Source organism: Mobula hypostoma, chromosome 5 (genome assembly GCF_963921235.1).
Source record: "Mobula hypostoma chromosome 5, sMobHyp1.1, whole genome shotgun sequence".
NCBI lineage: Eukaryota > Metazoa > Chordata > Chondrichthyes > Myliobatiformes > Myliobatidae > Mobula > Mobula hypostoma.
The window spans coordinates 135,853,172-135,878,026 of NC_086101.1; the positions used below are offsets into that span (position 1 = coordinate 135,853,172).

At 40.7% G+C, this 24,855-nt stretch overlaps 1 protein-coding gene across 1 annotated transcript in view; it reads left to right on the plus strand.

Annotated features, from left to right (window-relative positions):
• Positions 1-24,855, plus strand: part of LOC134347004 (protein shortage in chiasmata 1 ortholog) — a 145,606-nt gene that overhangs the window by 35,476 nt on the left and 85,275 nt on the right. Inside the window, exons 10-15 of the mRNA XM_063048979.1 lie at positions 8,907-9,033; positions 11,413-11,507; positions 15,799-16,041; positions 17,656-17,970; positions 19,630-19,749; positions 23,566-23,742. Coding sequence (XP_062905049.1) covers positions 8,907-9,033; positions 11,413-11,507; positions 15,799-16,041; positions 17,656-17,970; positions 19,630-19,749; positions 23,566-23,742 — 1,077 coding nt within the window. The remainder of the gene's footprint in view (positions 1-8,906; positions 9,034-11,412; positions 11,508-15,798; positions 16,042-17,655; positions 17,971-19,629; positions 19,750-23,565; positions 23,743-24,855) is intronic.

Genomic DNA, 24,855 nt, shown 5'->3' on the forward strand with positions numbered 1-24,855 from the left:
GTCAGGTCATTTGTGATATTGACCCCGAGGAACTTAAAGCTTTTGACCTGTTCCACTTGCGCACCACCGATGTAAATTGGGTCGTGCGGTCCGCTACTCCTTCTGAAGTCAACGACCAATTCCTTCATCTTGCTGACGTTGAGGAATAGGTTATTGTCTTCGCACCATGCCACCAGGTTCTTAATTTCCTCTCTGTGCTCAAACTCATCATTTACCCGAGATACGGCCTACAATTGTTGTGTCATCAGCAAACTTATATATTGAGTTTGATGGAAACTTGGCTACACAATCATGGGTGTACAGTGAGTACAGCAGGAGGCTGAGTACACAGCCTTGTGGGGCACCGGTGCTCAGAGTGATTGTAGAGGAGAACTTGTCCCCTATTTTTACAGCCTGAGTCCTGTCTGTGAAGAAGTTGAAGATCCAGCTGCAGATCTGAGTGCTAAGGCCCAGGTTCTGGAGCTTAGGAATCAGTTTATTTGGAATGATGGTATTAAAGGCAGGGCTGTAGTCAATGAAAAGGAGCCTTACGTATGCGTCTTTATTCTCCAGGTGTTCTATGGAGGAATGTAGGGCCAGAGAGATGGCATCTGCCGTTGACCTGTTGCTCCGGTAGGCGAATTGCAAAGCGTTGAGGTTGGCCGGTAGGCTGTGGTTGATGTGTGCCATAACCAATCTCTCGAAGCACTTCATAGCAATTGATGTCAGAGCCACAGGTCGATAGTCATTCAGGCATGCCACCTTGCTCTTCTTCGGCACTGGGATTATTGTTGCCTTCTTAAAACACAAGGGGATCTTAGACTGAAGCAAGGAGCAGTTGAAAATGTCAGCAAACACTCCAGCTAGCTCGCTTGCACAGGCCCACAGAACCCATCCCGGGACGCCATCTGGACCCGTCGCTTTCCTTGGATTTATCTTCAGGAAGGCCTCTCTAACGTCTTCCTCAGTGACGATGAATCTCGATGCCACCAGGTCCGGTTCATCCGGAGGGAGCGGGATGCTCCTCTTCTGTTCAAATCTTGCGTAGAATACGTTAAGTTCGTCAGGAAGAGAAGCGCCACAGTTATTGATAGTTCCAGCCTTTTCTTCGCGCCCAGTGATCTCATTTAGTTCCTGTCATAGTCTACTGGCATCCCTCTGGTTAGCCTGGGCTTCCAACTTGGCTCGATATTGCCTCTTGGCACCCTTAATGGCTTTCCGGAGTTCAGGCCTGGATTCCGTGTAGCGACTGGTATCCCTGGACCTAAAAGCCGCAGCTCTAGCCTTTAAAAGGGACTTGACCTCATAATTCATCCAAGGTTCCTGGTTAGGGAATACCCGGATCGTCTTGCGAGACAAACAGTCCTCCGTGCATTTCCAAATAAAGTCCATGACAGTGAGGCATAATCATCGAGGTTAGCTGCCGAGTCTTTGAATACTAACCAGTTCCACCGATTCAGAGCAGTCACGGAGGACCTCATCCGTTTCCTCCGTCCAACACGACACTACTTTTGTCACCGTGACCTCCCGCTTCAGTTTCTGTTTGTAAGCCAGGAGGAGGAGTACAGCCTGATGGTCCAATTTTCCGAAGTGAGGTCGTGGGATGGAACGGTAGGCATCCTTGACTACCGTGTAGCAGTGGTCAAGTATATTTGGGCCTCTAGTGGGGCAGGAGACCATATAACCATATAACAATTACAGCACGGAAACAGGCCATCTCGGCTCTTCTAGTCCATGCCAAACTCTTACTCTCAGCTAGTCCCACCGACCTGCACTCAGCCCATAACCCTCCATTTCTTTCCTGTCCATATATCTATCCAATTTAACTTTAAACCTTATCTTGACCTAACAAGGTTCCGGTCTTGCTCTGGCGGTAAAACTTCAGTGATACAGGCAGGGAATACAGGCTAGGTGAGCAGGCAGAGAGTCAGGAAAGATATCCAGGCAGAGAGTCAGGCAAGGGGGGAAAAGACAGGGAGGGGAACAGAATAGTCCAGCAGCCAATCCCTGGTTTGCAGAGGTATTTATGTCTCAGCTGCAAAATGAGAAACATGTGCCCGTAACAGAAACTGGGGAAAACCAGAAACCCCGGAACAAGGGAACATGGGCCGGACCGTGAACCGGAACAAGGACTTTACGGACCGGACTATGACAAACTGTTCTTGATGAACCTGGTGGTGCAAGTCCTGAGAGACCTGTGCCACCACCTTCTGACTTTTAAGATGGCTGTTCAATTTAAAGGTGCACTACCACCACCAACTGGACTGGAGTGTGGTGGAGAGAGTTGGGAAATAAAACCTCTACTCATCCTCTATCTTCCTGCTAATTTTTGCACTATTCAATGTCCTCTCTTTGGCTTTTATGTTGGCTTTGACTTATCTTACATCATCCTGCCTTTAGAATACTACTACTTCTTTGGAATATGTCTATCCCATGCCTTCCAAATTCCTTCCAGAAACTCCAGCCATTGCTGCTCTGCCACCATCCTTGCTCGAGACACGTTGGTATAACTTTGGCAGCGCCTTTCTGAGGTTGGCCTGGTTAAAGTCCCCAGCTGTAAAGAGCAAAAGACAGCTCATCTTCACCTTCTCAAGGGCAACTAGGGATGAGCAATAAATGTTGGCTTAGCTGGTGATGCTCACATCCTGTAAATGAATAAATTAAAAAAAGGAACATCAACCTCCAAATCTCCCTCTTCCCACACAAAAACAAACGCAACAAGAACATCGACCCCCAAACCCTTTCCCCACCCCCCACTCCCCACAAATGCAAGAAGAATATCGGCTTCCAAATCATCTTCTCCCCGCACAAAAATCGCAACAAGAGCATCGACCTCCAAATCCTCCTCAAATTAAAACGAAAAGAATGGGCAAAAACAGAATATAAAAGCTGTAAGACTGATAAAAAAGTCCACAGTCCAAATCCATAAACGCAGAAAACCTCAGTAACATCCTCCAACATCTTTGAACGAGAGAGTCCCAGAGGCTTACCTGCCGGTCACAGCAATAGGCCATACAGGCTCCCCTATCCGACAGCAGAGCGATCAGAAGGCAGGCAGTCAGCACACGCTCTCCTCATTTGCCTCAGTGTTTCAATCTCCTTTATTGCTTTAATCTACAAACAATGGAAGCCTTAATCAGTGAAATGGAGTTAAACATCGACTTGCGGCTGTCCAGCAGCCTCCTCAAGGCTTGTGCTCAGTGCCTCCCAGAATCCTCTCAGAGATAACAAAGCGTTGGCTCACCCAAACGATCTCCAAACTGCAAATCATAGGTTCCAACAGTTCCAGAATCACATTCAAGATAAAAAATAGACATAAAAGAATCTCGGCCTGAAACGTCGACTGCACCTCTTCCTAGAGATGCTGCCTGACCTGCTGCGTTCACCAGCAACTTTTATGTGTGTTGCTTGAATTTCCAGCATCTGCAGAATTCCTGTTGTTTGCGTTTTATAAAAGAAGTGAAATAGTTTTGTGGTCTATCCAGAAGATGTCAACTAAGGGAGCATTGTATGTTGGCACCATCTTGACCAGATTATCAATGTTCATATGGAGTTAACCACAATGCAGAATTTGATGGCCAATATTTTAGCTACCATTGCTTTATACTTCAGTGGAAACTCATGCTTGCCATGAAATCTTAGTTTGCTACCATGATGGATTTAGATATCAATGTGCAAAGGAGCTTCTAAGACATTCTAGGGCAATCCATTCTGGAGGATTGCAAATGTCACTCCACTCTTTAAGAAGGGAGGAAGGCAAAACAAAGGAAATTATAGCCCAGTTAGCCTAACCTCAGCGGTTGGGAAAGCATTGGAGTCTATTATTAAGGATGAGGTTTCGGGGTACTTGGAGACTAATGATAAAATAAGTCAAAGTCAGCATGGTTTCTGTAAAGGGAAATCTTGCTTGACAAATCTGTTAGAGTTCTTCAAGGAAGGTGCAAGCAGGGTGGACAAAGGACAGGCAGTGGATGTCAATTACTTGGATTTCTAAAGGGCATTTGATAAGGTGCCACACATGAAGCTGCTTGACATTATAAAATCCTATGGCGTTACAGGAAAGATACTGGCATGGATAGAGGAATGGCTGATAGGCAGGAGGCAGGGAGTGGAAAAAAAAGGGGGCCTTTTCTGGTTAGCTGCTAGTGACTAGTGGTGTTCCTCAGGGGTCAGTATTGGGACTGCTACTGATAGGTGAAGGGGTAGGTAGTGCTGAGGAAGTAAGATGATTGCAGCAGAACTTAGATGAATTGGAAGAATGGGCAAAAACGTGGCAGATGGAATATAGTGTTGGGAAATGTAAGATACTGCATTTTGTTAAAAGGAACAATAGTACAGACTATTATCTAAATGGGGAGAAGGTTCAAACATCAGAGATGCAAAGGGACTTGGGAGTCCTCATGCAAGCCTCCTAGAAGGTTAATTTACAGGTTGAGTCTGTGGCTAAGAAGGCAAATGCAATGTTGGCATTTATTTCAAGGGGAATAGAACATAAAAGCAAGCAGATAATGCTGAGCCTTTATAAGAAAATAGGTTACACTTGGAGTATTGTCAACAGTTTTGGGCCTCATATCTCAAAAAGGATGTGTTGTCATTGGAGAGATTCCAGAGAAGGTTCATGAGGATGATTCGGGGAATAAAGGGGTTAACATACTAGGAGTGTTTGGCAGCTTTAGGCCTGTATTCGCTGGAATTTAGAAGAATGCGGGGGATCGCATTGAAACCTACTGAATGTTGAAAAGACTAGATAGGGTGGATGTGGAGAAGATGTTTCCTGTGGTGGGGGTATCCAGAACTAGAGGGCACAGCCTCAAAACTGAGGAAGGACCTTTTAGAACAGAGGTAAGGAGGAATTTTTTTTTGTCAAGAGTAGTGAATCTGTGGAATATTCTGCCACAAACTGCAGTGGAGGCCAAATCCATGGGTGTATTTAAGGTGGAAGATGATAGTTTCCTGATCAGTCAGGGCAGTGGGATCCGGGATCAGCCATGATGGAATGGCAGGGCAGACTCGTTGGGCTGAATGGCCTAATCCTGCTCCTATGTCTTATGGTCTATAGATCTGTACTGTCTGGACATTCTGAAAATTTTGATTTTTTTCTGATTTACTTAGAGATACAGCACAGACTAGGCCCTTCAAGCCATGCCACCCAGCAACTTCAAAAAACCCAGATTTTAACCCTAGCCTAATCATAGGACAATTTACAATGACAAATTAACCTACTTGTTGGACTGTGGCAATAAACCAGAACACCCAGAGAAAACTTGCGCATTCCATGGGGAGAACATACAGAGACACCTTGCAGAGGACTTTGGGATGGAGCTCCGATGCCCTGTGCTGTAATAGCATTGTGCTAACCGCTATCTTACCATGGCACTCCAAATGTGGCCTCCTGTTGAGAGCTCATTTCTCTTTTTGTTCCTCTCACTTCACAACTTGACTCGCTATACTTGGCTTTAATAACAATTTAAATATACAAAGCAGCCTTAACTTGTTTCCAAACAATTCACTAGAATGTTTTCAAGTAAAATTGGACTCCAGATTATGTTAGGTAAAATTAACTTATTAATCAAAATTAAGTAAAAATAATTCGGTTTTAAACAAAACCTAAGACGTTTAAGGAGTGAATTCTGGAACACAAAACCAAGGCAGTTGAAGATAAGACTTGAGAGCAATGCGATTTAAAAAAAACTCGGGCAATTTAATGGAAGTGGAAATAAATGGTTTTAATGCTGGTGTGGATACTTGGTTTGTAACTCTTCTCAGTGTCAAATGTGATACAGTAAACTCTGATTATTGAGCACATTCAGCACATTAGTGGAGATGGGTTAGCAGATTTACTGGGTTATCATTGTCATAGTCATAGTCATACTTTATTAATCCCGGGGGAAATTGGTTTATTGATATTATTCTGTAAATACTCCAAGCTTTTAATTCACTATTTTGTTTTAGATGTTAACACAGTAGAATTGGAATTGGTTTATTATTTTCACACCTACTGAAGTACAATGAAAAGCTCGTCTTGCATGGTGTTCAACAGATCAAATCATTACACAGTGCATTGCGAAAGTACAAGACTAAACAACGCAGAATGAAGTTCAACAGCCAAAGGGAAATTGCAATGCAGGTAGATAATAAGGTGCAAGTTCATAATCTGGTTGATTGTGAGGTCAAGAGTCCATCTTATCATACGGAGGAACCATTCAGCAATCTAAGAACAGTGGGTGAAAAGCTGTACCTGAGCCTGGTGGTGTGTACTTTCAGGCCTTTGTATCTTCTGCCAGAAGGGAGAGTGGAGTCTCTTTTTACCAATATTATCAATGTACCATAGAAAACACATTGTACAAATGCTTCATGGCTGGTATAAGAACTGCTCTACCTGTGTCCACAAGAAATTGCAGCGCTATGAACATAGCTCAGCATCATGGAAGCCAGCCTCCCCTCTATGCACTCTGTACACTATGTCTATACTTCTTGTTGCCTCATTAAAACAGTTGGCATAATTAAAGACTCATCCAAACTATCCTCCCTCCCTCCCCATCCAAATGAACCTAGTAAGTTGAATAGGACTGGGAGAAACAGGGCCCTGATCATTTTAAAGGGAGCATGGAACACAGAGGCAATGCACACAAAAATGCTGGAGGAACTCAGTAGGCCAGGCAGCATCTATGGAAAAGAGTACAATTGATATTTTGGGCTGATACCCTTCGGCAGGACTTAGGTGTTGGTTAGTTTAAAGGGAGACTATCCCCAGTATTTTTCAAAGGAAACCCAAGAACTGAGTATCCTGATGAGTTGAAAAGGAGTACCAGAACTGCACCCATCCCTGCTATCACAAACACTGTTTCATTTGGCTATGTTCATTTATGGGTTGAATGATAATTAAACTTGAACCTTGCAGAGTTTAAATAAGACTAAGTAGCTTAGAAGCACAAACGCAAAAAGCAAATTGTTTGAGTCCTTGATAAACAGCAGGTGACAGATGTAATACAGTGTGAATTAATGAGGCAATTTTGGCATTGTTGAGTGGAAGAAAGACACACTGATCAAAAAAAGATTCTTGGAAAGGCAATGTTGCTAAAGGCTGAAACAACACAGGTGGCTGAGTTATTTAGATTGTTTTATGTTCCCTCTGCTTTTTGTGTTTGAACTTTACATACTTCCATTGGAAAGACTCTAAAGTGCTAGGTTTTCCCACAAAGGTCCATACAAAGGATTGGTCTCTGTTCCACCCATCAGAGAAGTTTTATCAGGAGCACTGGGTATGCAGGGCCCTGAGCATTGTCAATGATCCCTCTCATCCATCCAGCAATCTCTTCAACCTCGTACCATCAGGCACGGTGTATCGTAGCATTAGGTCAAGAACTGTTAGGATGGGAAACAGTTTCTTCCCCCAGGCTGTAAGACTATTGAACTCCCTGTCACCATCCATCATGTATGAAGAACTGATAGTGTTATGCCGTTTAAAGTTGTCATAAGTACACCTTATTATTTGTTAATTCACTAGTGGTAATATTTTGTGTTATGTATGTGAGTTATATGTACTGTGTTGTGTACCTTGGTCTGGAGAAACCTTGTTTCGTTTGGTGATATACATGTGTGTAGTTGAATGTCAATAAACTGAACTTGAACTTGAGATGCCTCTTCACTGATTTGAGTCATCATGGGTTAAAGATTCCTTTGAATAGGTGATGCTGTTTTTCAAATATGCTTTTAGAGTGTATCTAAAGCATTTTCTCTGAACTGTTGAAATTCACTAGCTATGAAGGAGCTCAGAGTAGAATGCCTGTTGCTGTTGATGTAGCTGATGGGAGTTGACCGAGTGTGGACTGGTCAAAGAACACTGAGGGTGTCTACAAGAGGGTCAGAACCGTCTCTATTTTCTGAGGTCCTTTAACATCTGTCGGACAATGCTGAGGATGTTCTACGAGTCTGTGGTGGCCAGTGCTATCATGTTTGCTGTTGTGTACTGGGGCAGCAGGCTGAGGGTAGCAGACACCAACAGAATCAACAAACTCACTCGTAAGGCCAGTGATGTTGTGGGGATGGAACTGGACTCTCTCACGGTGGTGTCTAAAAAGAGGATGCTGTCCAAGTTGCATGCCATTTTGGACAATGTCTCCCATCCACTACATAATGTACTGGTTGGGCACAGGAGTACATTCAGCCGGAGACTCATTCCACTGAGATGCAACACTGAGCGTCATAGGAAGTCATTCCTGCCTGTGGCCATCAAACTTTACAACTCCTCCATTGGAGGGTCAGACACCCTGAGCCAATAGGCTGGTCCTGGACTTATTTCCATCTGGCATAATTTACATATTATTATTTAATTATTTATGGTTTTATATTGCTATATTTATACTCTATTCCTGATTGGTGCAACTGTAACGAAACCCAATTTCCCTCAGGATCAATAAAATATGTCTATGTATCTATCTATCAGATTTGATACTTGTTGATTTTCCTCCTTATTTAGTAATTTTTGGAAGATTACAGGGCGGCACTGTAGCGTAGCATTTAGTATAATGCTTTTACAGTGCCAACAACCCAGATTCAATTCTGCCGCTGTCTGTAAGGAATTTCTACATCCTCCCTGTGACCATGTGGGTTTCCTCTAGATGTTCCAGTTTCCTCATGCATTCCAAAGGTGTGCAAATTGGGAGGTTAATTGGTCACATTGGTGTCATTAGGTGGCACAGGCTCATTGGGCCAGAAGGGCCTGTTGCTCTGATGTATCACTGAAAAAAATAAGCATGTTATGGAGGCATCATTGTGAGACTTCTCCAGTTCTTTGAGCATTTCGTTTGTAGGTTTTTAGCTAAGTGTGACTCATCACATTCAGAGCTGAAAAGAGAGAGAAAAAAATAATAGCATTTAACTGAAATAATTGAATAAAATTAAAATATATTTTATTATATTTACAGTTTGCTGCGACATTTATAGAAGTGTGGAAATAGAAACTCCTTTGACTCCTCCATACTCAAATTATGCAGAAATTACTTTATCAACAAAGGAACTACATGTGGAAGGACTTTGTCCATCAACATTTAAGTGAGCATAAAGTATTCTTCATTTGTTAATCTCAATCAGTTTATACATGTAGCATTTGAAGACTTCCTTTTGTATAAACATCTTTATAATTCTTAAGTACTAAATATAATAAACAAACAGACATTGATAGCAACTACTTTATAGTAACTTTTTAACCTGAAATGAATAACATAGGTATTTTACCATCTACGGTGAATCATTTTTCTTTTCCCAACCTCGATATGCCAAATCACACAGAAAAGCCAAATGGGAACAATTTTGCTTTTTTATATATATATATATATATATATATCTATATAGACACACACACACACACACACACACACACACGGTATATATAAATGCTTCATTCTCTTACTTGTTTAATTCTCTTTAACTTGACATTTGTTGAATGAGTGATTGCGGAGAATGTCACGTGAGGGTATATTTTTCAGCTAACATCTTGAAGCTGATCTGTTAAGAGTACTGAGATCAACTGTTGTGTTTCAGTGCTCTCATTTGACCCTTTTTGACACTAAGACTATTTAGGAGCAAGTACACACTACCATTTTCTTCTCGGCCTGTCTTGGGACTTCTTCCACTTCTGCAATGGTTTCTCTACTAACTGATTCAGAGTGCAAATAAATTTATTGGAGCAGGTGATAATGATCAACGAAGCTGGACAGCATTGGTTGAAAATAAAAAAAAGAATGCATATACTGGAAATCTGAAACAAAAACAGAAAATGCTAGAAATCGTCTGCAGGTCAGGTAGTATCCTTAGAAATAGAAATAGACTTAATATTTCTGGTTGAATACAGTTTATCAGAAGTGATTTCTTTCCTCTGAAGTCTTCAGCCTGAGACATTGACTCTGTTTCCCTTTCCACAGATGAAAACTGCTGCTTGACCTGGTGCATGTTTTCTGCTTTTGTTGTAGACAACAGTGGTGATTATTCAGGAAGTATTCAATCTCATTTAGTTTTTGTGGGGTGCAAGTAATCTAGAATTAAATCCTTCACATGTTACATCCACATACTTCTGAGCTATATTTAAATATAAAATTAAAATAGAAAATGAGGGGAATACTCAGCTGATCGGCAGCATGGGTGCAAAGAGAAACAGTTAGTGGTTCAGGTCATGGATCTTTCATCATAACTGGGAATGAAGAGAAGGTGAATTAAATTTTGGGAGAAGAGAAAGTGCAGTGGAGTTGGTAGAACAAATCTGATAGAGAAGTCCAATTTCTGATCGAGTAGCCCAAATGGATTAATGGAGGGCATTTACAAGCATATTCAGCCACTTTCTCTGCAGTATGTATTGTAATGCATTGTAAATTCCTAGCTTGTGGTTCATGCCCAGCAGGGCAGATTAGATGAACAAGAATAAAACAAAATATTGACAAACAGAAATGGCTAAATGGAAAGATAGTGCATTTATAAAATGCCCAGACAATTTTGCATGAATTGCAACACCTGTTCTTTCCCCACTTCCCTTCCCATGATCCAGAGACCTAAACAGCCCTTCTCGGTGATGCAGCTATTCACATGCATGACTTTACTGGTGTACTGCATTCAGTTTACTCTGGGAGTTCTCCTGCATTACGGAAGCAAAGTGCAGGTTTGTTGTTTTGCCCATTTGCCTACCACTTTAATTCACCATCCTATACCCATTCTGATCTTGTTGTCTGTGGCTTCCTGTACCGTTACAGTGAGGCCCACCATAAGCTTCAGAAACAGTGGTTCATCTTCTGTGTGGGCTTCTAGATTCAATAGTGAATTTTCTAACTTTAGTAACACTTTCTTTCATGTTGTTGCCTTTGTTTCATAGTAACACACTTTTTCAATTTGGGGCAAGAGTATTCTGGTATTTAACTTGCACAGCCCAAATCAATGAAGTTAGAAATTGAGCATTTCTTTAAAGGGCTGGTGATGATGAGTTGACTTAAGTTCCAATGAAATCTAAATGTTCTCATGCTACTGAAGGTTATTATGCAACCCCCTCTGGTGAAGGACTGGAAGTGTCACTGAGTTGGAAGCTTGTGTGCATTGAATAAAAATTTCAATCCACATAACTATTTAAGACAATTTCTTGTGCTCAATGATTGATTTCTTTCCTACCTTTCTGCTGTGATTCAATGATGGGAACAGTGGACTGAAGATGATCTTTTTACTCACGTGTTATTGGATTGCAGTCAAAGAATTTCTGTAAAATTTTGGAAATTTTAAAATGATTTGTTTGAAATGTTTCTGACATTTGTTGTATATATAAATTAACCATTTTGTACAGTGTAAAGCAGTTCATGATTGCATTCTGCATTTTTTAGATCTAATATTTTGGTCAATATAAGAGCTAGTAACATAATAATTGGACTAAGGCTTGGCTGTATTTCACTTTTTCAGTGCCGTTTTAACAGGCACAACAATGGATTTTTTGGAGTTTCAAATATGGCAATCAGAAAATTTCTACAGTTCTTTTCCATCCCTGAGATTAGGAGGTAAGGTTTACAAATAATAATTATATTTGACTCATATTTTTGAATCCATAATGTTGGGGAAGATGGGTATTCTATGCAGAGAAACTAAAGGTTTCATACAAATATTTAAAGTTGATGCCCTCAATAAAAGGTCTCTAGAAAAGGCAAAATCTAGCTTGAAAAATAACTAAACTTTCACCACTTTCATAATTAGGTTATGATTGTGCCATTTCATGATTTCACTAATTAGTGTAGAATTTTTAAGTATGTTCATAAAATAATTGTGTGTAGAGCATCTTGCCAGTGATATTCAAATAAAGTCTTGTCCAGAACTGTTCGCCATGCTTAATGTAAACTGTTCATTTTGCCTGGATCTTAATGAGAGGTCTTGATGAGGATGATATGGAGAAGATGGTGTCAAAATTTAAAACAGTCACCCATTTAAGATTATTCATTTGTTTTCTCTCAATGTGGTAACTTTTTAGAAATTTTCTTCAAAAGAGATGGAAAACAGGGGTCTTTGAATATTTTTAAAGCAGAGGTAGCTAGATACTTGATGACCATGCCTTTAAAAGTTACTTGTGTAGACAGGAATGCAGACATCACACCTCTCCCGGATGTTCCGGGATTCTCCCACATATTAATAGCAGCTCCCTGATGCACTCAAATTATATACAATATCCCGGAAATGTTGGGAGAGCGGGAGCGAGAGTGAGCATCCTGATTGGTTTCTCTTTGTGCTAAGTAGACCAATCAGTTCTCTCTTTGGGCAGGCTTTACAGTCGACCTCTGTCTCTCCATCAGTTCAATTTAGTGTCCCGCACCGCCATGGCAGAGTGTTTCAAAAAAAGAAAATATATAACGCACTTCATCCCAGACTACACTAAAGTGTACCCCTACCTTATAGGGGTCAAAAATAATGACAGTGTTGTTCGCTGCACTGTTTGCAACAGTGACTTTTCTATTGCCCATAGTGGGTTAAGACTATGAAAGACATGTTGAGGTGAGTTTAACAGGTGTCATTCATTCATTAGCATAGCTAATGATATTTAAACTAGCTGGCTAGTTGCTAAGGAGCTACTCTATTGTAGACATCCCACCTCTCCCGGAAGTTCCGGGAGTCTCCTGCAAATTGACGGTGCTCCTTCTCTGAAATGAGTTTTTGCAGGGTGGGATGTCTGGGAATGTAGAGTTCGGGTGATAACCAGATTAATTATAATTCTGCTGAATGGTCCAAGCGACTGAATGTTTGATTCTGTTTCTAATTTCTATATTCATAATTGTGGATGGGTCAGAATCATCCTGTAAAGCTTTTCATTAATTAGGGAAAACAGAACTTTGAGAGATGAAAAGTTCAAAGTAAATTTTATTATCAGAGTACACACGTCACCACATACAACTTTGAAATTATTTTTCTGCGGGCATACTTAGCAAATCTATTGAGCAATAAGTGTAAACAATGGACATCAAACTGTGCAAATTCAGTTATAAATAAATAGCAGTAAACAACAAGCTAAAAGAGTCCTTACATGAGTGTAGTTATCCCCTTTTGTTCAAGAGGCTGATGGCTGTGGGGTAGTAACTGTTCTTGAACCTGGTGGTGCAAGTCCTGAGGCACTCGTACCTTCTATCTGATGGCAACAGCGAGAAAGGAACATGGCCTGGATGGTGAGGATCCTTGACAGTGAATGCTCAATATTTGGCAAGGTTTCACCCGTGATGTACTAGGCTGAATCTAATACCTTTTGAAGGGTTTTACACTCAAAGGCATTGGTGTTCCCATACTAGGCCGTAATGCAGCCAATCAGCAAACTTTCCATGACATCCCTAAAGGCTGGCCAAGGTTTTTGATGACATGCCAAATCTCTGCAGACTCCTGAGGAAGTAGAGGCACTGTTGTGCTTTCTTCGCAATTATATGGTGGTTCTCGGACAGGTCCTCTGTGAGAGTGACACCCAGGAATTTAAAGTTACTGACCCCCTCAACCTCTGATCCTCCAATGACCACTGGCTTATGGTCATCTTATTTCCATCCCTGAAGACTACATTCAGTTCCGTGGTCTCATTGACATTGAGTGAGAGGTTGTTGTTATTACACTACTCAGCCAAATTTTCAATCTCGCTCCTATATGCTGGTTCATCACCACCTTTGATATAGCCCGCAACAGTGGTATCATCAGCGAACCTGTCTATAGCTGTACTTAGCCAGACAGTCATAGTTGTGTATCTATATAATGTTTGCATTAGTAGGAAAATGATGCTTCGGGATCAAATATTGAATTCATCTTCATGCTCAGAAGTCATTAAGAAAACTCGTTCTCAATGGAGGAAAGCAGAAGAATGGGACAATTTAAAAGCAAGACAATGGAGAGAAGATAGGTACAATGGGAAAGGAAGTGAGGAGAGAGGAGAAAAAAGGGTACATTAGGTGGAGGAAAGATCACGAGATATAACATCAGTTTAGTAAAGTAGGGTATAGATTGTGAGTCAGAGTAAATTTGAATCTGGTTTGATGGTTGATTCCATAAGAGATGGGAGTTGGTTATTTTTGTTCGTTGCTGGTTGTGGCTTATTTATTGCTTTTAAGAGCTTTTTTGTTTTCTGCTGATAACATGATGAGGTTTTAAGTATGATTAAGTATTGCTCTAGCTCATAACTTTTATTTCCCCATTTGTCTGTGTGATGGCATGTCCTCGGGTGAGAATAAGGAAAGTGAAGATGTAGTTGTTGGCAGTGCAGAGACTATCAGCAGACAAGGCTGGTGAAAGATTTTAGGAAGCAGAAATGAGATAGAATGTCTTCTAAATTAACATCATCAGAAATTCATGCATGGCTTACAAAATCATTGTGTTATTAACCTTGGTGTTATGTTTGACTTAATTTTCCCACCAGCTTTTCATGGCTTTATTACCCCAAGATTTGACAATTTTATTGTTATCCTTCATTTGCCAACCTTAGCCAACTCTTTTGTCTACATCTTCGCTAACATCATGGCCATTTCACTTATTGCCTCAGTTTGTTAACCTGCTTTGGCTTGTGGTTTGTCAGCACTTCATTTTAAATTTCCATCCATGTTTGCAGATCCCCTCATGTCATCACACTTCAAACTCTTCAAGATCTGTTGTTCTTCTCATTATGACCTTTCCAAATCCGCAATATTAATCTTTGCCTTTGCCTTAAACTCAGAATAACACCATTTCCCTCGCGCCCAGTACCAGCTGTCCCTCACCAAATTTTGTTGTCTTTCTCTTGTTCTTTAAGATGCTTAACAATTAATTTTGACAAAAAATTTTGTTGCCTACTCTGATACCTTCTTGGTAAACTGGTTTATTATTAGTAGCTGACAGATACAGTGAAAACTTTGTTCTGCCTTTGTACAGATTGATTCATCACATTAGTGCCCTGAGGTAGTATAACAGAAAACAAAAACCATGCAAAATAAAGTATTAGAAAGTGCAATGCAGGCAGGTAATAGGTTGCAAGGCCATAATGGGGTACATCGTGAGGTCAAGAGTCCATTTTATCATTCCTGGGGATCATGTAGTGCTCTTATAACAACAGGACAGAGCTATCCTTGAGCCTGATGGTATATGCTTTAAGGCTTTCGTAGCTTCTGGCCAGTAGATTGGGGGAGGGAGGGGTAGGAGAAGTGAGAGTGTCAGCGTGGATGGGTCTTTTATTATGTTGGCTGCTTTGCTGAAGTGTCAGAAATGCACACAGTGTGTGTGGAGGGAAAGCTGGTTTCTGTGATGTGCTCAGCTGTGTCCACATCTCTCTGCAGTTTATTGTGGTCTTGGGCAAAGCAGTTGCCGTACCAAGCCCAGATGTATCTGGACAGGATCTATAAAAATTGTTAAGAGTCAAAGGGGACATGCCATATTGCTTTAGATTCTTGAGAAAGTAGAGACACTGTGTGCTTTTTTGGTTATGGTGTCTACATGGTTGGATCAGGACAGACTATTGGTGATGTTCATTCTTAGGAACTTGAAGCTCTCAACTTGGCACCGTTGATGTAAGCAAATGTGTGTGCATCAGCCCCTTTCCAAGGACAATGACAAGCTCTTTTTTTTTTGCTGATTTGATGTCAAATCTGGATTGATAATAAAGTACAGTACCTTGGGAGACAAAATATCTCGATGTATTCTTGGAGTGTAAGATTTATTGAATATAGTTTTAATTTTTAATCTTGAAAATAGGAAAACTAAAAAATTCAGGGAAAGAAATAATGGAAATAGAAAATCAGTTTTTATGTAGAGTAATTTCTTATTGCTTTCCTTAATACATCATTAATAGTTATTCTTTATTTTACTTAGAACCTCAGATAAAAGAACATGCCTTGCATCATAAACCAGTTTCAGAGTTAATTTATCTGCTAAAAGCCTCCCCAGAGGAGCTCGTAAGTGCTGAGGTAAAAAGTTTATGGGAAGAATACACGAAAATAGCTGTACTTCAGATTGGTGTAATGGAGCAACTACACTTGGATCACGTTGAAACAAAAGCATCACCAGCTACTAAACTGGAAGAATTTTCATCGGTTACCACAGTTCACTTGGAAAGTATGTTCACTGAAATGCGACTTCCTTTGTATCACTAAAATGTGTATAATCACACCATGGTGGAAAAAGAATGATTTTGCATTTGTATAGACTAATTAAGGGTTATTATCATTAGATTTCTCAGTGATTAGAAATCCATAAACTTTGCATGGTAATGTACCATATTACTTGCATATGATATAATTTTAAAGTATATCATAGAAATGGTGCAATTTGATTCTCATAATTGGTGACTAAGGAAAACTTCACTAGGAGTTAATGATACAGATACTCCACTATCAACAAACATAATTTAGTTACAATTGTATATTTTAAAGTCTTTATGGTGTTGAAAAAACTTTTCAATTTATAGAACGTGGGTCACACAGGCAAGATGACATTTATAATACTAGTTATCCTTGAGAAGGTTGTGGTGAGCTGCTAGTTTGAACCCCTACCATCCTACTAGTGACAGGACTCCCTAGACCTCACAGTCATACTAAAGGTGGTAAAAACAATCAAATCTAAATGTAATAAAGTCATGATGAGGATTTCGGCATGAGATAAATTAAGGCAGGGTAAAGTCAGGTGATGTTAACTAGGGAGCTACTGGATTTAGACAAGGTGGTGATGTAGGAATGTGTGTGTCTTGAGTGGCAATTTTCAGATGATAATGTTCCCCAGTACCTATGCCCTTATCCTTCCTAGTGGTAGAGGCTACAGGTTTAGGAGATACTGTTAGAGTAGCCCAGCCAAATAAGGTGTGTACATTTTGTAGATCAGAATCAGGTTTATTATCACCAGTATGCGATGTCAAATTTGTTAACTTAGCAGCAGCAGTTTAATGCAATACATGGCATACATGGCAATCACAGTGGGCAATGGTAAAAAGAATAAATACTTAGTGTGGTGCATGAGGTGACAATCAAGATGGTTGTCTTGGCTGATGTTGAATTTCTTCAGTATCTTTAAAACTGTTCTGATTGAGGCTAGAGAGGAGCTCCTGATCTGCCTTGAAGATGGGGGAAAAGTTTTGATGCAACAAGATATACCTTCTTTTGGAGCGCAGTATTTTGAGTGCTGGTTTGGTATATTTCTGCACAATGGTAGTGAAGAGTAACGCTGTTTCATTTGGCTGTATTCATGTATGGTTGATTGATAATTAAACTTGAATTGAATTAACATGATCTATATAGATTGTGGAAAGTTATTAGAGTGAAGAGGATGTCAGCCACAAGTTTTATGTAAGTTGAACCATACTTTGATACGTATTTTGATCCAGTAATGTGATTGAATCATATTTTCATTTATCTTAACCCCGAGTGAACACAATCTAGTCATCTTTGAATTGTTAAATGGGTATTTATACTACTGTAGTAGTATTTGAATTCTGGGTTAGATTAGGTTTTGAGTACAAATTTAGCATCAGTGAGAAAACAAAGCCACATTGTACTTTGTGGTACTCTCGTAGAGTTAATGTAACCTCAGCTACTGCATGACATTTCTATATTACGTAAAAATTCTGGCCACTTTAGAAAAGACTTAAGCCACAAATTTATAAAAAAGGCTGTTAGTCTGGACAAATAAAATTTAAAAGCTCTAGTAATAATGCTTATCTCCCACTTTGTTTAACAGAATGTTTTGAAAGCCCCACCTTACTTAATGAGAATAATAATGTCACCATTAAAACATATTCTGAAGATGAGGAAACATCATATTCTCAAACACACCAAGATATAAATATTAGAAATCATGCATTACCTTTACAATCACAAAATATAACAACCATTTCTGAGATGAGTTCCATTAATTCTGAAGATAAATGTGGACTCATGACAAAAGAATACCAGGAAAACTGCGATCCTCTCAGCAACTTCATAATGTTACGATCCAAGAAGGTACCAGCAATTTGTCAGACAAATAAAGACAATGAAAATCAATTTGCTTCCAGTAAGTTTCAACAAACTCTCCACTATAATTTTCAATTTTGACTATTTATTAAATAGTTGTTTGTTTTAAGCTGTCTTTAAAGGTGTTGCAGGAAGCTTAGCAAAAGCTAAGAAAGAATAAGAAAATGCTCATTTTCCCAGAGCAAATTAGCTCACATTCCAAAGGTATCTCAGATTCACAAATACATTGTGTAATAGAGTCAGTCAGTTTCTAATTGAATATTGACAGAATAATGGTCCTTGCCATTTAGGCATACCAAATAGCCATGTTACTTACCCTCGTTATCCTCCTCAATCATAGGGCAACACTTCATGTCTAATTGAACATTTTAGAATTAAAACTGTATTGTTGAGATTTTGGCTCAACAGAGTTTGTAAGTGAGAGGCACCATTTCATTCTTGAAGTTTTGCATTTTGCATTTCCATTCCCACAGCATTAAAGTCACGGAGGCTTATTTTTATGCAACATTTATGCAGTGATATTGATTAGAAAATGGTAGAGAAATTGATCTCTTTTATCAGCTTCTACTGCATTAAGAAAATAATTCAAACTCTACTTCACCACAAACCCTTTAGCATACATTTCAGCATCACCAGTGGCAGCAGGATGATTTCCATATTTTTCAGGGTTTTGCAGATAGTGAGAATTATTATTTTATCAGCATACAATACAGAAACAGGTCCTTCGGCCACTGAGTCTGCCTCAACCATTAAACTATCCCTATATCAATCCCATTTTCAAAATTCTTCCTACATTGTTATCATTTTCTACATTTTCTCTGCAGATTCTACATGTCACCTACATAGTAGGGGTAATTTACAGTGGCTACCCACTGGCACATTTTTGGGATGTGGGAAGAAACCAGAGCATCCTGGAAATCCACATAGTCACAAGAAGGATATGCAAACTACAAAGGCACAGGACCCTAGGTCAGGATTAAACCTAGTTTCTCTGCTGCTAGGAGGCAGTGGTTCTGCTAGCTGCACTGCTGTGCCACCTGATAAAAGAGCATTATTTAAATGCAACTTGTTAATGTGGAATTGTAACTTGGAGAGATTTTGTGCTTTTACCACCACTCTCCATCCTATTCCATTCCTCCACTCTGCTCTCAATGCCTAAGTGGTATTAATCCAACCAGCTGGTAACTGCCTCTCTACTCAATTCATTTCCTACAAGAGGGCTACTGTATTTTGAGTTCGGACTGATGATTGAATATATGCCAAAAACTTTGCTATACTGGACAGCAAACCCAGCATCTGAATAGGAGGAAGGTTTTTTTTTATAGAATATTTTTAGTATTGTCTCAGTGTAGCAGGAACCCCACAGGGTTTATGGAACCTAGTGGGGCCCTACAAAAAAAAACAATTTAAAAATTAATTCACCAATATCGTAAACTAGCATTTTGTCATTTTTGATTGTAAAGTTTTAAAGTCACCACCAATTTTTTCTTTCCTAGTCTGAGGTATGAGCAGTATATTGAAATGGCATAGCATTGAAACCTAGAATTTGTATAAAAATGGGATGCAGCTGTTTGTGGATTTCAGTGTATTTGACTTGTACTTTTTTCTGCAAATTGTGTTGCTCTTTATTTATTGGAAAGGGCTCTTATATTAACTTCCTGTATAGTCAGCAGTTGAAAAAATTGGTTTTCTATTTCAGTTGGCGGAAGTGTTCATGACATTGATGTAAACAGTGAATTAGTGTCACCAAGGACAGATTCAGTGCAGGAAAGTGGCCAGCAAAATTTAAATAGCAGTTTGATAGAAGTTCAAGCATCAGGTATTCAAATTTCTTTGACATTTTAATATAAAAGTAGTCATCAAGTTGTGTAAAAGTGGTTGTTTTCGTCTTACCATTAACATTAAAATAGCTGTCTTGGGAGTAGAGCATGCTGTAATTGGAGTCATAGAATAATACAACATGGAAACCGGCCCTTCAGCCCAACTGGTCCATGCTGACCACTGCAGTGAAGTAGTGAATAACAGAGGTCCCAACACTGACACCTGGAGGTACCCCATTCATCAAAAGCTTGCAGTCAGAAAATCAAACATCAACCATCACCCCCCGCTTCCTATTGTTGAGCCTATTCTGAATCTACCTTGCTAGCTCTCCCTGAATTCCATGTGACCTAACCTTCAAGATCAACCTGCCATGTGGGACCTCATCAAATACTTTATTGAAGTATGTATAGACAACATTCATTACCCTAACTTCCTCTATACCCTTTGTCACGTCTTTGGAAAAATTACAAGGGATTTGTCAAGCATGACCTCTCATGCACAAAACCATGCTGACTATTCTCGATCAGGCTTTGACTCTCTGAGGGATGGTAGATTTTATCCCTCAGAATTCCTGCCCACAACCTCCCTGCAACTGAAGTCAGGCTCATCATTCTATTTTAAAAAAGCACTTTGTTCTAGCAACGCTTCAAAAGTGAGATATTTCTTCTTGCCAAGAGACTTAGGTCACTCTGTTCTCTGTCCAAAGCCACGTACAATTAAAATTTGTAGTGGAACATAATGAATCCAGCATAAGGACAAACAACAAAAGCCAGTTTCCAAATTGATGAATAATAGTTACCATATAAAATACAGCAGATGTTGGAAACCTGAAATAAAATTAGAAAATGCTCTAGCATCTGAGGAAGGCAAATATTTTAAGTTGATGACCTTTCATCAGAACTGAGAATAGAAATAAAACAAGTTGTTGTTTTGCAGGGAAAGAGGGGATGACAGAGGGATGCAAACACTCTTTACACATAAATTGGCAGTTTTGTCATGGTCCAGTCTGTGAAGTCCGCATTCTGGTTCACGGTCCGGTCTGTGGACTCAGAACTCCGGGTCTTCCAGCTGAATGTTGTTTCGATTGAGTTAATTATAGGCACCTGATTCCCATCTTGGGGCTTGGAATATAAGTAGCCTTGGGGTTGAGTGTGGGCTGCTGGTTTGTTTTGTCAGGATCCCCTGGGAGCAACCTGCTGGTGGAAGCCTAGAGCGGCCACTTGTCATCTTTAGGCCGTGTTGGAGAACCATCGCTTCATGGAGCCTTGCTGTCGATAGTCGGAGCTGTCTTTGCGGTATGGATTCGGCTGTTTCCCGGGCCAGCTGAGTGGCTGCCAGCCACTCCGAGCTAGGTAGGGATCCGGCTGTTTCCGTAGCCAGCTGAGGTTGCTAGCCGAACTGAGACTCGGAGCTACCCTGAAGCAGAGATGGAACTGTCTGTCGTTCTTTGGTGTTTGTCTCTTATTGTCCTCGCCTCTGTGGGGTAAGTCGGGCCGTTTTGCCGTCGCCCTGCGGGGGGTCCTGTCTTCTCTTGTCCTCGCCTCCATGGGGTAAGTCAGGCCATTTTGCCGTTGCCCTGCGGGGGGGATCTGTCTTGTCTTGTCCATGCCTCTGTGGGGTTAGTCAGGCCGTTCTGCCGTTGCCCTGTGGGGGTGGGGGAGGGGAGGGGGAATCTGTCTTGTCTTTGCTTCTGTTGGGTAAGTCTGGCCTTTTTGCCATTACCCAACAGGTGGCTCTATCCCACCTTGGTGTGGAGATAAAGTTGAGTCCCAGCTTGTTTATGGATGAGTCCCAGCTCTATGTCTATGTACTGTCCAGTCTCATGTTAGTGTCGAGTTAAAGATGAGTCCCGGCTTTTCGAAGGATAGGTCCTGGCTCTCTATTGATGTACAGTTCCCAGTCTGTCTCTGAGCTCCGGCCTCCGAGTTATCAGCCTCCGCATTCCAAGACCCCAGCTCCCAGCCTGCAGCCTCAAGAGCCAAGAGCTAAGACCCCTGCCTGTCTCCAAGTTCAAGAGCCAAGACCCGTGCCTGTCTCCAAGTTCAAGAGCCAAGACCCATGCCTGTCTCCAAGTTCAAGAGCCAAGACCCCTGCCCGTCCCCAAGTTCAAGAGCCAAGACCCCTGCCCGTCCCCAAGTTCAAGAGCCAAGACCCCTGCCCGTCCCCAAGTTCAAGAGCCAAGACCCCTGCCCGTCCCCAAGTTCAAGAGCCAAGACCCCTGCCCGTCCCCAAGTTCAAGAGCCAAGACCCCTGCCCGTCCCCAAGTTCAAGAGCCAAGACCCCTGCCCGTCCCCAAGTTCAAGAGCCAAGACCCCTGCCCGTCCCCAAGTTCAAGAGCCAAGACCCCTGCCCGTCCCCAAGTTCAAGAGCCAAGACCCCTGCCCGTCCCCAAGTTCAAGAGCCAAGACCCCTGCCCGTCCCCAAGTTCAAGAGCCAAGACCCCTGCCCGTCCCCAAGTTCAAGAGCCAAGACCCCTGCCCGTCCCCAAGTTCAAGAGCCAAGACCCCTGCCCGTCCCCAAGTTCAAGAGCCAAGACCCCTGCCCGTCCCCAAGCTCAAGCCTCAAGACCCCTGCCCGTCTGCAAGTTCAAGAGCCAAGACCCCTGCCCGTCTGCAAGTTCAAGAGCCAAGACCCAAGCCTGTCTCCAAGTTCAGGAGCCAAGACCCCAAGCCTGTCTCCAAGTTCAGGAGCCAAGACCCCAAGCCTGTCTCCAAGTTCAGGAGCCAAGACCCCAGCCTGTCTCCAAGTTCAGGAGCCAAGACCCCAGCCTGTCTCCAAGTTCAGGAGCCAAGACCCCAGCCTGTCTCCAAGTTCAAGACTCGACCCCAGCCACGTCCTGTCCTGCAGTCATGTCATGTCCTTGCCTGGTTCTGGCGCCCGAGCCCGAGGCAAGACCCAGGTTCTGGGTCCTTGTCCTGTCTCTAGCTCGGGGTTCAAGCACAGGCCCCTAGTTCATAATTCCTTGTCCAGGTTCCCTGTCTAGTCCATGTCCTAGCCCTAGTCTGTGTTCTTGTTCCTGCTCCTTGTCTGTATCCTGTCACGCCCCTACTCTAGTCAAAGTCTTGCTCTTTGTACTTCAGTGTCTGTGTCTTGCATTTGGATCCGCTACCAGCGCCCCCATTGTGACAAGTTTAGCATTAGTTCTAATTCGTCACACTGCATTTGAAAATAACACGCTCTCCTCTGTAGTGGAAAGCAAAATGCAGATTTGGTAACCATTTTGAGGATGTTTCTGTTTAATCAACGATCTGAAGCTTCCAGTTGCCTGACATTTTAATTCTCCATCCAATTTCCACTGTGATATCTGTTTGATTTACTCCAACAATACTAACATAAACTCAAGAAGCTGCAGCTCATCTTCTGGTATGTGTTTCAGGACTCAATATTGAATTTCAGGTATTCAGCAAACCTTGTCTTTTGTCTGACATATTCAATAGTCAGTTTTTCTCACTCCCAGTGTTTCAAATCTCATTTGTCTCTTCCTAGTTGTACTGTGTTGAGACAGAGTTTTATCACATTTTTTATGTGATACCTGTGTCATTTGGTCTCTCCTACTCTGCAGCCTATCATGGATCATCCCTTTTGTTCCCACCATACTTCCACCCTGCTTTCTCTGCGACTAAAAGCTTTTTTTATTTCCAACATTTTCAGGTTCTGATAATAGGTTATTGACCTGAAATGTTCATACTGTTTCTCTCTCCACATTCTGCTTGAGATGCTAAATGTTTCTAGCATTCTCTGTTCTTTATTTTAATAATACACCATTGTAATTTTATCATATTGCTGACGAGAAACATTTTTCTTCTGCTTGCAGCCAGCCAGTGTCAAGCTTATCATCTGTTGGAGGCTGCAGCAATCCCTGTACTGAAAGACCTGAAAGGCTGTGTTGTTTTTGTGGCTGTGACAGATACATTTACTTCCCTTGCTTTTGATCGTACTAGGTTTTTCCTAAAGCACCAGGAGAAGCTAGTGAGTGATAACGTTAAACAAGGTCAGACTTCAGCTTTCCTCACTTAAGAAACATACCTGGAAATCCCAATTAAGAAATATTATAAATAATACGAATGTGGAAAAATATGGATTTCACTTAACAATTATTTTTTTAATATAAAACTTCATTCCTTGTGTATGTCCTGAATAATGTGGTATCAAATGTACTTTAAAATACACACCTACTGTTAGGATTCAACAAAGGATTTGTTATTCTAACAAAAGAACAACATTATTAGCAAAAATGTTATAGATACCACATAATCTTATCATTTAATGAAGTGCGATTGATTTTAGCTTCATAAATGTGGCAATATTATACAAGGTAGACACCTACGTAGATCTGTCATTCTTCAAGTGTTGTTAATGTCTTGGTTCTAAATATTTATAGAAAACATCTAAATGAAAGTTAAAGGATGTCTTTCTATTTGAAAATTTTATGTACATATGAAGTAATTGGATAGGAAAATAACTTGGTGATGAATCTATACAGAAAACAATTTGCATTTATATAGTGTTTCCCATGACCTTACAATATGATAAAATGACCAAAGAAATGAAGTAATTTCTATTTACTGCTTAAGGTTTATGTTACTAATAGGACATGAAAATAAAACACATATTAATATGTGCTTCTTTAATGTTATGTGAATATTAAAGCCCAGAGACTGGTTCAATTTTACATTTTCTTAGATTGCTTTAATGAAGTGTGTGCATTCTGTTGTGTAAAATTGCTGCACTTAAAAGTGAAACATGCAGTGCCAAAAAAAGTGTTCACTCCTCTTGGAAGATTTCACGTGTTATTGTTTTACAAAATTGAATTGCAGTGGATTTAATTTGGCTTTTTTGACACTGATCAACAGAAAAAGACCCTTTCGTGTCAAAGTGAAAACATCTGTACAAAGTGATCTAAATTAATTACAAATATAAAACACAAAGTGATTGTATAAGCATTCACTGCCTTTATTATGACATAAATAAACATCACTGGTTCAGCCAATTGGTTTTAGGCCACATAATTAGTTAAATGGAGATCACATGTGTGAAGTCAAGGTGTTTCAATTGAATGTAGTAAAAATACACCTGTATCTGGTAAGTCCAACTGCTGATGAGT